The sequence below is a fragment of the Heterocephalus glaber genome, unplaced genomic scaffold (genome assembly GCF_053883595.1).
Source record: "Heterocephalus glaber isolate CG9 unplaced genomic scaffold, H.glaber_assembly_v1.0 deba00001481, whole genome shotgun sequence".
Lineage (NCBI taxonomy): Eukaryota > Metazoa > Chordata > Mammalia > Rodentia > Bathyergidae > Heterocephalus > Heterocephalus glaber.
In genome coordinates this window covers 47898928-47911661 of record NW_028258317.1, presented here as the reverse complement: position 1 = coordinate 47911661, position 12734 = coordinate 47898928, and the positions used below count along the sequence as shown (strand labels likewise).

Sequence of the window (12734 nt, the reverse complement as noted above, 5' to 3'; positions counted from 1 at the left end):
ATACCTGAGGATTTTAGTTTGGGAAATTCTGCATAATATTTTCAACTTTTAGTAGCTGTTCCTACCTGAAAGTCTATTTTAGTTGTCTGTGTTGGAAAGTACAGACATACACATACACACACACACACACACACACACACACACACACACACACTCTGAGAGCATAGAATCTGCATACTCATTTTTAGAAGAGTATCAATTACATTAAACTGCTACTTTTGCCCCTTTGACTATGGCAGCAATCTGCAAAGTGTTTGTTTTACTTCTTAATAATTTCAATAACAAGAAACATGTATACCAGCTACAAAATCACAAAAATGGGGATTTTAAAACATAATTTACTTTTGAAGTTTACAATAATTTTTTTCTAATTTGAGACTGTATGTATATGTAACTTTGTAAGCAGGAAAGGAAAATCTTTTGTAACTTTGAAGTTACTATTGACAGCAGACAAAACAATTTTGACCACAAAATCAAATTAATAGAAATTCTGGAAAACACTTTCACAGCAATGTTTTGGGGTTTTTTTGGTACCGGGGATCGAACTCGGGACCTTGTGCTTGTGAAGCAGGTGGCAGAACCACTGAGCTAAATCCCCGGCCCGCAATAAGCTTTTAATTCATATGCACTTTAAATCCTTCATAGCTCTAGACACTTTAAAAAATAAGCTCTACTGAACATGGGAAAATAGGGCTGAACTAGAGTTATCATGTTATGTGCACAGTTCCAGCACCCCCAGACTTTTCTATGTAATTAGCAACTGTAACAGACATTGCAGTTGGAGAAAAGACTACTATTGTTCTCTTCAAAATCCTAATAGCAACTAGTATTACCCCTTAACATACCTAAAAACTGTTGATGATGTTGACTTTGGGCAATTACAGTTTGCTCAACAGATGTCCCTGTCTGTTGACCACTTCCTGTGAAACCATCTGCAACCCCATCCACTTTCTGCATAGGCTTGTACCTAAAAATATTAGATGGGAAAAAAACAAACAGACCAAATTATTCCTTGCTTTTGTGTACTACCCAAAACTCCCAAGGCATTCAAATTCATTCCATCTTATTTAATGTCTCATAATATTTGTAGAATTTTTTTCCTTGAAAGCCGCATAAAGTTAGGATGAAACATTTTTTTTCACTTACGAAAAGAAAAATAGGGGAGGGGCATGAGCAAGAGGATCCATTTTTGAAAATCTGGAAATTTACCTAAGAATGAGAGAATTATGAGGTATTTGGATGGCAACAGCAAAAATGTCCATATAGTTTCAATACATATATTGAAAGCAACTTTTAATGGCCAATTCATCAAGGTAAAAACATTGTAAATATTTGTGCATTTGAATTTTAACCTGAACTAAGATCTAAGAGCTGACTGGGGCCTAAGAAATGTTGATGAGCAACTTTCAGTTAATTAACATCTTTAAAATATCATCAGTCTCAAACCTTATATTGTTTTTCATATCTCCTCAAACCTCTTACATATCTGAACACATTTATCTCCCTTAATTCTTATTCACAGCTGCAAATACAAAAGGCCATAAGCATCAGTATGCAGCAAATTACATGCAAGAATCCTACAAACCTACCTAGCTTACCCCTTGCTCCATCAAAGTCAGAAATAGGCATATATTTAACTTTAGGTACTAGCTATACAAACTTATACACTTTCCATACTGTTAAGTGAGGAAAAAGTTATGCTTCAGCAGCAAAGACTCCTTGGAAGCAAAATATATTTTAAAAAAACCAAAAAAAGCTTGAGCAAGTTTCCTAGGAGAAGTAAACATAAGATAAATAAGTAGATTGCACTTAATTTTCTTCATTTTAGAAATAAGGGAATAAAAATTAAAAGTAAGTTGTAACATATAGCAATACCTTCATTTGAATTATGGTGCTTTCCTTCCAAAATTAATTTTCCTATTTTTTTACTGTATTTTTAACAAATGAATTTAATATTCTCACCATCCAGACACTTGACCCTTATGCTAATGCCATGATTTAATTTTATCATTAATATGCAGTTATTATGAATATCAATGTCTCTACTATGTAAAAGATGCCTGTCCTCTGACAACAGATATGAAAAGTACAGCCCTGGTGAAACATACAAACAGTGCTCAAGTTGCTCTAAGAAATGATTCAGTCTTGGTCAATTATAACTTAGATAAATGAAACTTCTAAGAAACTTCTAAGAAAATAGCAGTTTCTCATAATCACATTTGCGTTTATTTCTTATGTGATAGTCTCTCCCAAAAAACACTATAATGGCAAAATAAAATCAGAGGATAAAGAGGGCAAACAAGGGTAGAACACATTTCATTCTTGTAGATATAATTTTAGCAATGACCTTCCAACAACAGAATATTAGTTGTTGCTTATTAGTTGTTGCTCGAGTTCTAGAAGAACTCAAGGCTATTATTTTATTTCTTGGGAAAACTGTGAAAACTTTTTTCAGTTGGGGCCATACCAAGAAGCAATGGAAGGGTTAGGACTGTGATATACTAGGAGTATTATATATGAAAGATGAAATATTTTCTGACTTCTTTTCCTCCTTATGGAATTATCTTAGAAGCATATGAGTTGTGTGAGGTATAGTAGTCTGTGTACTTGTGTGGGGAGAGGTTGCTTACCCATTCTCTCCTAGCAAACCTTGGATGGCTGTGACTTTACTGCATTTAGAGAAGTTTCTTGTTCTCATCAATTAATTCCAAGTTTACATTGACATTAGCTGTCCTTTGTTCTACTACAAAATTTTACAACATTAATAGCTTAAAATTGTTTAACCATGTTTCCTTGTTTACATTAATAGACTTTCGGATTCATGGAGTTAAACTAAAAGTGATTAAAGGAATTTAAATTTTTTACCCCAGAGACGATAAAAATAGATAGAAATATGTCATATAGACTTCAATTTATTAAATTTCAATATAAGAATGTAAAGCAATTATATGATATTTTGACCAGCTACATTTTATCACATTACTTTTTCCTACCCAGCATCTGATATATCCCATAAGAATATCAAAGGCAGGGCTGGGGATTTTGCTCAGTGGTACCACACCTGCCTTGCTAGTGCAAGGTCCTGAGTTCAAGCCCTGGTACCAGAAGAAAAAATTTCAAAGGCAAGTGAAATTTAACTAAAAAAAGGAAAATTACATGTATTTCTTTTAGACTATATGCTTTCAGAGGAAGATGCTGTTACAATCTACCTGCACACAGCACTTCATAAAACTGTAGCCTATAAGCAAAATTATCTGTCTTCATAAAGATAGCAATAGCTATTAGTATTACAGCTGAAGTTTCTAAAGGAAAGAGATATTATATTTTTATATCCAATCAAAATGACAATGAGTTATAATTAACATGATTATGCTTAATAATAATTATATTGAGTGGGAAGCACTAATTAGGGGTATACTATATTATGCAGGACCAGCGTTAAGACCAGCTTATAGGGCAAAAAAGGAGATAAATTGGTAAATTCTGATAAACTATCTAGGTGACTACTTAGAAAAAGGTCCTATATCCTAGAGATTAAGGAAAAAATAGAAAATACAGTCAGAACTGGGGAATGAGTTTTCATTATAACCACAAAAGTAAGGGTAGCACAGTGTACAGAGAATTGAAAGATAGGCAAAAATGTACTTTGCGTCTCTATCATCAGTTACTAATGGAACTGCTATAAACCAACATCTCATACTATGTTTCCTGAGAGAAAGGTCTTAGTTCAAAATTTAGGAGAGGTTTGACATGAAGAATTACATCAAGAAGAGCAGGAGCAAGGCTCATGTACCAGATGGTTAATGTGAACCTACGAGTGAGAAAGAGCTTCTATATAGTGCTAACTTTTGCTTGGTCTGCTTTTTTTTCCTCTATTTTTTCTCTGTATTTCATGAAAAAATAAGACAAATTTTCATAACCAAATAATGAGAATAACAATAGTTTTTTATACTGTGTATCATTATCTTCAAAGTAGTTACTTAATACAAGACATAAACCACAAAGATTCTTACAAAAAAGAAACAGATAATATAAACTTTCTTTTCAATGAACTACATTATTTAAATAAATGAAGCAAATTAGCATATATAATGAAATATTTTTAAAACAATGGAATATGTAACTTGGGGAAGTGCTTTAACTTCTATTTCCTATTTATCTCTCTTCAATTTTTCTCTGCTTTATTTTAAGTAATGAAACACACAGTGGTATATTAACAATGTGTTGGATTGCAGTGTTAAAAGGAGTCTGCAGAAATCAGAAATGCTGGACTAACAAAGGGTAGAAATTCATTTTATTGATACCCTAAGAGAAAAAAACCCTATCCTTATCACCACACCAGAGTTATTGAGTCTTCCTAGGAAGGAGTTTAACAGTGCGCCAAGGAAAATCACCTTAAAAATAGGCTAAACAGGGCTGGGGATTTAGCTCAGTGATGCAGCTGCCTGCCTCACAAGCACAAGGTCCCGTGTTTGATCCCCGGTACCCCTCCCCTCCAAATAAGCTAAACTAATACCTGTGACTATGATTCTTCTTGGAAGAAATGATTACAAATGATCTTTTGAGAATATGAAACTTTATCATATATCAACATCTAGTTGGGCCAGGGATTTAGCTCAGTGGTTCCACCGCCTGCTGTGCAAGTGCAAGGATCCAAGTTGGATCCCCGGTACCAAAAACAAAACAAAACAAACCATCTAGTTAGTTTTCCAAAAAGTTCAAATGCCTAGGCTCATCTTAGTCTTACCCAACAGAATCTTTAAAAATGGAGTTTGAGAATTGGTATCACGTACTTCTGTGATGCTTGTTAAGGAGTCTGTATAGTCCTGGTCCATATGAGCCTCTTGTACTAATGAGTGCTTCAGCCCAATGTTGTGCAAGTGCATTCGTTAACATTAGAAAGCAGTTATTTTCAAAAAATAATTTAAACATTTTTCCCATAAACTATATTTGGAATATAAAACAATTATCTTTAAACAGATGGATGAATTAATGAATGCTCTAGATAATATTTCATTTTATCACATTATCAATTGATTTCAGCATATTAAATCAATTTAAGAAGTATTTATTGAGCATTTACTATGGGCATGAGAATCTATATACATGGTTGTAAAAAGGCTAAGTGTAAATAAATTTTCAAAAACTAGTCTGTTGACTCAATATGCTACTTCTTTTTTTTTCTTTATTAAATTATTTTATTGGTACATTGTAGGTATACAACACAATTACATTTCTCATTGGGAATTGTACCTTTACATAATGCATCTTGGTTCTTATTTTTTCCCCATTCCTAGCCCTCCCTTCACCCCCTCCACCCTTCCCTATTTACAAAGACTTTATTTCCATTTTTTCCATTTCTCAGCATTTTTACTTTCTCTTCTTTCCTTTCCCCTGCCCCTCCCACTACCCCTACCCCTTTGGACCTTTTCTTCCTATTTTGCATTATTGATTATTCATTCTAATCATGGGCACATTTTAGGTATACAATATAATGACATTCATCATTGGAAATTTGCACCTTTACATAGTCTCTCTTGGTTCTTATTTTTCACCCTTGCCCAGCCCTCCCTTCAACCCCTTCATTCCTCCCGATTTACAAAGATTTTGTTCCTATTTTTCCATTTTCTCATATTAATCCCATTCCCTTCTAGCCTTTCCCCTAGCCCTCCCACTTCCTTCCCCTTTGCCCCTTTTCTTCCTATTTCACATTACCTATTATACATTTAGTCCTTATTTACACTTGCAGTTTCTCACACCAGAGAAACTATTTGGTATTTATACATGTGTATCCTATTTATTTCACTTAAGAGTATTGCCTCAATGGGCATCCACTTAGCTATAAATGTCTCTAATTTCTCATTTTTTATGGCTGAGTAGTACTCCATTTTATAAAAAAAAAACACATTTTCTTTGTCCAGTCTCCAGTTGATGGGCATTTGGGCTGTTTCCAAGTTTTAGCTATCACAAACTGTGCTGCTATGAACATGGGCACACATATATCACTGTGGTATGATTCTTTTAATTCTTTGGGGAAGATCCCCATCAGGGGAATAGCAGGGTCAGATGGGACTTCCAGTCCTAGTTCTTTGAGGTATCTCCATACTGATTTCCACAGTGCTTGCACCAGTCTACACTCCCACCAGCAGTGGAGCAGGGTTCCTCTTTCCCCACAGCCCTGCCAGCATTTGCTATTGGTCAATTTCATGACAGCAGCCATTCTTTCTGGAGTGAAGTGGAATCTCAGTGTTGTTTTCATTTGCATCTCTCAAATGACCAGTGATGGTGAACATTTTTTCATGTAGTTATTTGTTATTTCTACTTCTTTGTCTGAGAAATGTCTGTTCATTTCAGCTGCCCATTTTTGGATTGGGTCTTTAAATTTGGGAGGTCTGATCTTTTTAAGTTCTTTATACATTCGAGATAGTAGCCCTTTGTCTGAGGAAGAGCAGGTGAAGATTTTTTTCCCACATTGTGGGTTGTCTCTTCACACTGCTGGTGGTTTCTCTTGCTGTGCAGAAGCCTTTTAATAAGAAGAGATCCCACTTGTTGATTATGCTAGTTCATGGGCAACTGAGGTTTTGTTCATAAAATCTTTTCCTACACCGATGTCTTCAAGGGTTCTACCTAACCTCTGTTCCAACTGGTTCAGAGTTTCTCTTTGAATATTTAGAATCTTTAATCCATTTTGATTTTAGCTTAGTGCATGGTGAGAGATATAGGTCTAGTTTTAATCTTTGGCAAGTTGAAGCCCAATTTTTCCAGCACCATTTATTAAAGAGGCTATCTTTCCTCCAGTGAGGGTGTTTGGCTCCTTTATCGAAGATGAGATGGCTGAGTGTGTCTGGCATTGTTTCTGCATCTTCTAATCTGTTCCACTGGTCCTCAGGTCTGTTTCTTTGCCAGTACCATGCTGTTTTTATCACAGTAGCTTGGTAGTAGAGCTGCAGGTCGGGGATTGTGATACCCCCTGCCATGTCTCTGTTACCTAGAATTGCTTTTGCTATTCTGGGTCTCTTCTTGTTCCAAATGAATTTTTGGATTGTTTTCTCAAGGTCCATGAAGTATGCTGCTGGGATCTCAATTGGAATTGCATTAAATCTATATAGCAGTTTTGGAAGTATGGCCATTTTCACTATATTAATCCTTCCTACCCAGGAGCAGGGGATGTCTGTCCATTTTCTGATATCATCTTCAATCTCTCTTTTCAGAGTGCCATAGTAAAAGAAGAACAGGTCAATATGCTAATTCTAATTATCTTAATTCTGGTTGAATTTCAACTGACCTTTCAGCATTAAAACATAATGTTTAGACTTCCCACCTATCCATACTCTGCATAAAATGATCACCATAAATATTAAATTATAAGATCAGGGAAGCATTTTACTGGGGAAGAAAAACCCTGTCTATGTCTTCTTAAAAAATGGAATTCATTGTTATTTAAGAGCATTACCCTCTCTTTACCCTCACTTATTTTACAAATTTATTATTTTGAAATTAGTTTTCCCATAGTAGATACTTAGTGCTCCTTAGTTGGGCGCTTTTGAGAAAGACCAGCACTGCATCAAAGAAACAGCTCTTGGTTTCAAAATTAGTAAGAGGTAAATGATTATTTTAACAGCTTGCAACTCCATAGGAAATCAGAGCTAAAGTTGTTAATGATTAAGAAATGAAAGAAACTCTAATGCTTTAATAGCTGACTGTATGCATGAAACCTGTCACTAACACAGAGAACTTGGAAAATTATTAGGCATCTTCCCCCATGGAGCTAGCAATAGCTGTTATTTAGGACTTGGACAGTTGTAGCTCTACTATAAAAGTAATATTCTATCAACAACCCTATAAGCAAAGCTACTGAAGCATCCAGTGGAAGGCAAAGAGTGATATACATTTATCAACACATTCAACTAACAGTACCAAGTGGAAAGGTTTCTCACACTCTGAAACATTTGGGGAAGTCTTTTCAAAGCAGTAGTAAAATGCAAATGCAAAACACAAAATATGAGTTGTTATATAGCAGGATACTTTAAAACTGACAAAACCTTGTGAGTGGATAAACAAATGTTTGTTTAACTGTACTATGTGGAATTCTATAACAGGATGTAGTAGGTTACGAATATACTCAAAATTCTCAAAAAAAGTACACAATCACTTGATATGCATGAACAAATAAAAACGTTAAACTAACAATCAGGGGAAGAGGCTAGTTTTTTATGAGTATCTTGAAATTTCTCTTTGGAAATTGTTCCAGAAATCTTAATTTACTTGATGTCTGAAATGAATCAAGTGATACAAATATGTATGAGTTAGAAAAAAATATAGTGAATGTGAAGAGATCTATTCTTTCAGAATAGTAACTAAACTCTCTGATGTATATATGACATATATATATGTCATCTAACTGGCTTCAACATCACCTTGCTGCTTAATGATAGGACTCCATCTCTATAATTCTTTTTTTTTTTTTGGTACCAGGGATTGAACTTGGGACCTTGCGCTTGCAAGGCAGGTGCCATAACCACTGAGCTAAATCCCCGGCCCTCTATAATTCTTCTTAGTAGCTCTTGGAGTATTTATCTCCTCATGAGCTCTACATTTCTAATTGGACAAGGAAAGAAGAAAAAAATTAAAGTCAAATAGGGTAGTTACGTTAATTGCAGTAGGGGACGGACATTGAAGTTGTTGGCTAAAATGAGAATGAATGATGTGGATCATTTATTTATTTAATGGAATTTAAAGATCACCGACAATATGCTCAGTGCCCTAAGTGCTAAGGATTTAATGGTGAAAAGAGGAGACATGATTCCCTGATCTCATGAATTTCTTCATTGAGTCCTCTTAGCATGGGTGATTTATAGTTAGCTAAAAAGCTATATTCTTGCTACAAATATATATGCATGGCACTTCTTTTATTTGTAGTTGGCCTTCCCTGCTAAACAGATTCTAGGGAGATATCCACCCAACCTTCTTCATTTGGAGAATGACAATTTGGCTCCACTTGATGTTGGGACATCAACCAAAACTAAAAAAAGTACCGGAGGCTTTATCTAGAAAAAAATAGTGAACTTCTGCATATAGCAAAATTAAGTGGACTTAGTATCCTTATCAGTAAATAACAACATAATTGCCAGATGAGATCTTGCATATAAAATGCTTACTCAAGAACATTTTCAATGTTCAATAAATACTTACCAGTAGGATACATGGCTGCTACTGTTATCAAACTTCACATGAATTATTTTGGTTCAATAATTACTGACTTGAGATTATTTATGATTCTCCTGACTTTGATTGGACAATATGATCATCACATCAGGGATTACTGTAATGGCATACTGAACATTAAATACCTCATGCCAAGATTCCTCTTCTCCAAAAGTCAAATGCACAGGAATCTGTGCATTTTTTGTTTGTTTGTTTTTTGGTACAGGGTCTCATTCTGTAGTTCACACTGGCCTTGAACTCAACATGTTGCCCAGGCTGGCCTCAAACTCATGATGATCCTCCTGTTCCACCCTCCCACATGCTGGGATTACAGGTGTGTGCCACCATGCCTGGTTCCAATCATCTTCTTAAGACAACTTCCATCTTCAGCTGCCTCAGAGCTATTTACCAACCCTACATGCTTAGGTTTGTAATGACCAGAAGGAATTTCTGATTTAGGGGAGGAATAATAAACTGTTAACATTAATCAAAGTTGTAAACCAGTAACTTAGAGAACAGAGAAACAAGCCAAACCTGCCCAACTGCCAGGTTGCGTTCTCTTCCAAACAACAAAATATTTCTAAAGATTTTATTCTAATGTTTATAACATAACAGCAACAACAACAATAATAATCTAACACTTGAATACTTCTAGTTAAAAAAAAAAAACCTTCTAGCCACTTTCACCTGACCTTCAAAAAAATCTATAAAGCAGTCTTTCCATTTTGTAGATGGAAAAACTTTAGGTCAGTGACATTAAGTATTCCTTTAAAAAGTACCAAAACATCCAGTGCTTGAATCTCTACGTTTTGCTTCTAAATGGAGGGTTCTTTCAACTAGTCTATGAACCTTGCATTAGGAAAGGTCTTCCTATGACAATTATTCCTGGATTTCATTCTTCACTCCTTAGGAACATGCATGCTTTCAGAGCAAACAAAAGGAGTCTTGCTGTACTGCCTTTTCATGGAACTCTCTTCTTTTTCCCCTCAGTGCCACAAATGTTCATTCTTTCATAGAATCTAATTCCTGCAAATAAGAAGTGGCACATTTTCTCACTTAATTAAAACACACTCATTATAATGTGATTTCCTTTATTTCAAATACAAAATTCATATTATATGTTTCTGTTTAGGATATCTTACCTCTTTGAGGATGGACTTCTTATGAGAATTTAAAAAAATTGGGTTCTTGTCTGAGTTGCTATCATTTTCTACTTCCATTTATTTTTATCAAGGTCATGGGTTGGACTAAGATCTTCCTTCTGGTTATAACATTGTATGATCCTGTGATTTATTTTAAATGTCATACACATTTTCTCCTTGCAACTGACAGTTGATATGTATTTGCTGAACAAGTGATAGAAATGCAGTTTAATATACTGAGAATGGCTAATGGGATCAAACACAGCTAGGCACACAGTCAAAAGCACTTGACTCCATTCCACCATTTTTTCTATTTGTATTTGAAAAAATAAAAGTATGTGTGCCAATATTCTCTATGTATTCTTCAAGTATTAAAAATAAACTACAACAAATGTTTTTACTTAGTTTGTATAGCTGAAAATTACTGATGTCCCTTTTGCTCATTTAAACCTAATTGATTTGTTATCTAAATTAGGGTAAGAAAATTAGTTCATGAATGACTTGCTGTAAAAACTCAAGATTATCTCATTTAAATGTAAAATTATTATATGAAATTTCTTCAACAGAAGATATTTTAACAATCACATATTCTTTTTGATTACCCACAATGCTACCCATACACAAAACAGTTATTACCTTGCATAAGACTTGATTCTAGCCACTAGAATGATATTCAAAAAGTCTACTGGAGGGCCTATGTCCCTTTGATAAATATCCCTAGACAGCTATATTGAATCAACCAAAAGTAAACAGAAGACCCTGTCAACTTGTATTTCCTCCTGCCTCTGTCATATTCCAGTAGTGCCTGGCAACTGAATGGGCTCTAATCAGTTCCTTTATCTTAGGTAAATGGTAAGGATAGATTCACCCTTTCAAGTATGTGAAGCTATGGGCTCTATGAATATGCTTTTCAATCAGAAGCTCTTTCCATTTATTTCCAGATTCATGTCTATGTTACATATGGTGGTAATGAAGGAAATCTGATTTGCAAATAAGTGGAAATTTCCTGTACTACTCTATCAAATCCTCAAATAAAATTTCTTATATAAAGGAACTCAAGATATTGTAAAGCTATATAAAATAATAATCATCATTACTCCTATAAATTACAATTCCAAATTTACTAGAAAAACTAATAAATTGAGCACCAAACCTTAAATTTAATTAACAAAATAATCATTGCATGTAGCTAAATTCTTTAATTATAAGAACATGTGAAACATGTAAATTTACACTATGGAAGATGTATATATATATATATATATATGTATATATATATATATATGAATGAAATAATCCTAGAGATATTTAAATAATTTGAACATTTTGAAATATTAAATACTACTGTAGTACCTCCTAGACAATAGTTCAAACCATTCATAAGTCACTTATATTTTAACAAAATAATAGAAGTCTTTTCTTATGTAAACTTTAACCTGTTAGGAGACTCATTTGAGGTTTTTTTTCTTTTTAAGAGTAGGAAAATTGGGCCCGGGGATTTAGCTCAGTGGTTCCACCACCTGCTGCACAAGCACAAGGACCCGAGTTCGATCACAGGTACCAAAAAAGAATAGGAAAATTTACTGGGGGAATAGGAATGTGGGATAAGAAAACTCCTGAGAGACAAGAGGGGTCTCAAATGGGTTAAGCCCTCATGTGAGTATTTTAAGTCACAAAAGAAATAATATGTTCTTTTTTCAACACTTTCAAAAATATATTTAACTTTTCCCTTACATCCAGATTTATGAAGAGAAATTCTTCCTCTTTAGTCCAAGTGCTCCTATAGAATGGGATAACTAGCTTCAAATAAGGCCTACTGATACTGTTAGTGAATAGATTTTCAGAAAGAAAACTGAAGCCTCCTGCTCCTCCCAAGGAGAACCCTGTGCAGCAGACAATACAAATACTACATTTGTTAATCAAGACACCATCCTAAGAGCAACTGTCCATAATACAAAATTTATATAATAGAGAAAAAAATAATTAAGACATTTCAGTTCTTTGGTTCTCTAACATTCTTATTTCATAAGAAAACAAATTCTATAAGACACTAAAGTTGGTAGAATTTATTAACATTACTGAGAATTTTATATCTTTTCATAAACTGTATCTGTTTCTAAAAGCAATTACTATTATATGGAAGTTGAAGGGGTTTTCATTGCTTTTTAAACTTTATAGTTCTGGAATCTGTTTCACACGAGACCAGAGAAGATCCTAGCTCTTGCTTACCTAATTCAGATAGTTTATAAACAGTGTGCCCTCAAAACTTTCTTTTCCATGAAAGCTTACAGTTAAATCACAGGAAGAAATAGTCTTCAACTGTCTTAGGTAAAATTTATGAAGTTTTTGTTCATAATTTAGTTTAGTACATGTTATATTGAAGCAATT

At 34.2% G+C, this 12734-nt stretch overlaps 1 protein-coding gene across 12 annotated transcripts in view; it reads right to left on the bottom strand.

Moving 5' to 3' along the window:
• Rfx3 (regulatory factor X3) overlaps positions 1 to 12734 on the bottom strand; it is a 293033-nt gene that overhangs the window by 64284 nt on the left and 216015 nt on the right. For all 12 annotated transcript variants that reach the window (XM_087184012.1, XM_021252766.2, XM_004838227.3 and 9 more), the window contains one exon: positions 846 to 967. In XM_087184012.1, coding sequence (XP_087040138.1) covers positions 846 to 967 — 122 coding nt within the window. The remainder of the gene's footprint in view (positions 1 to 845; positions 968 to 12734) is intronic.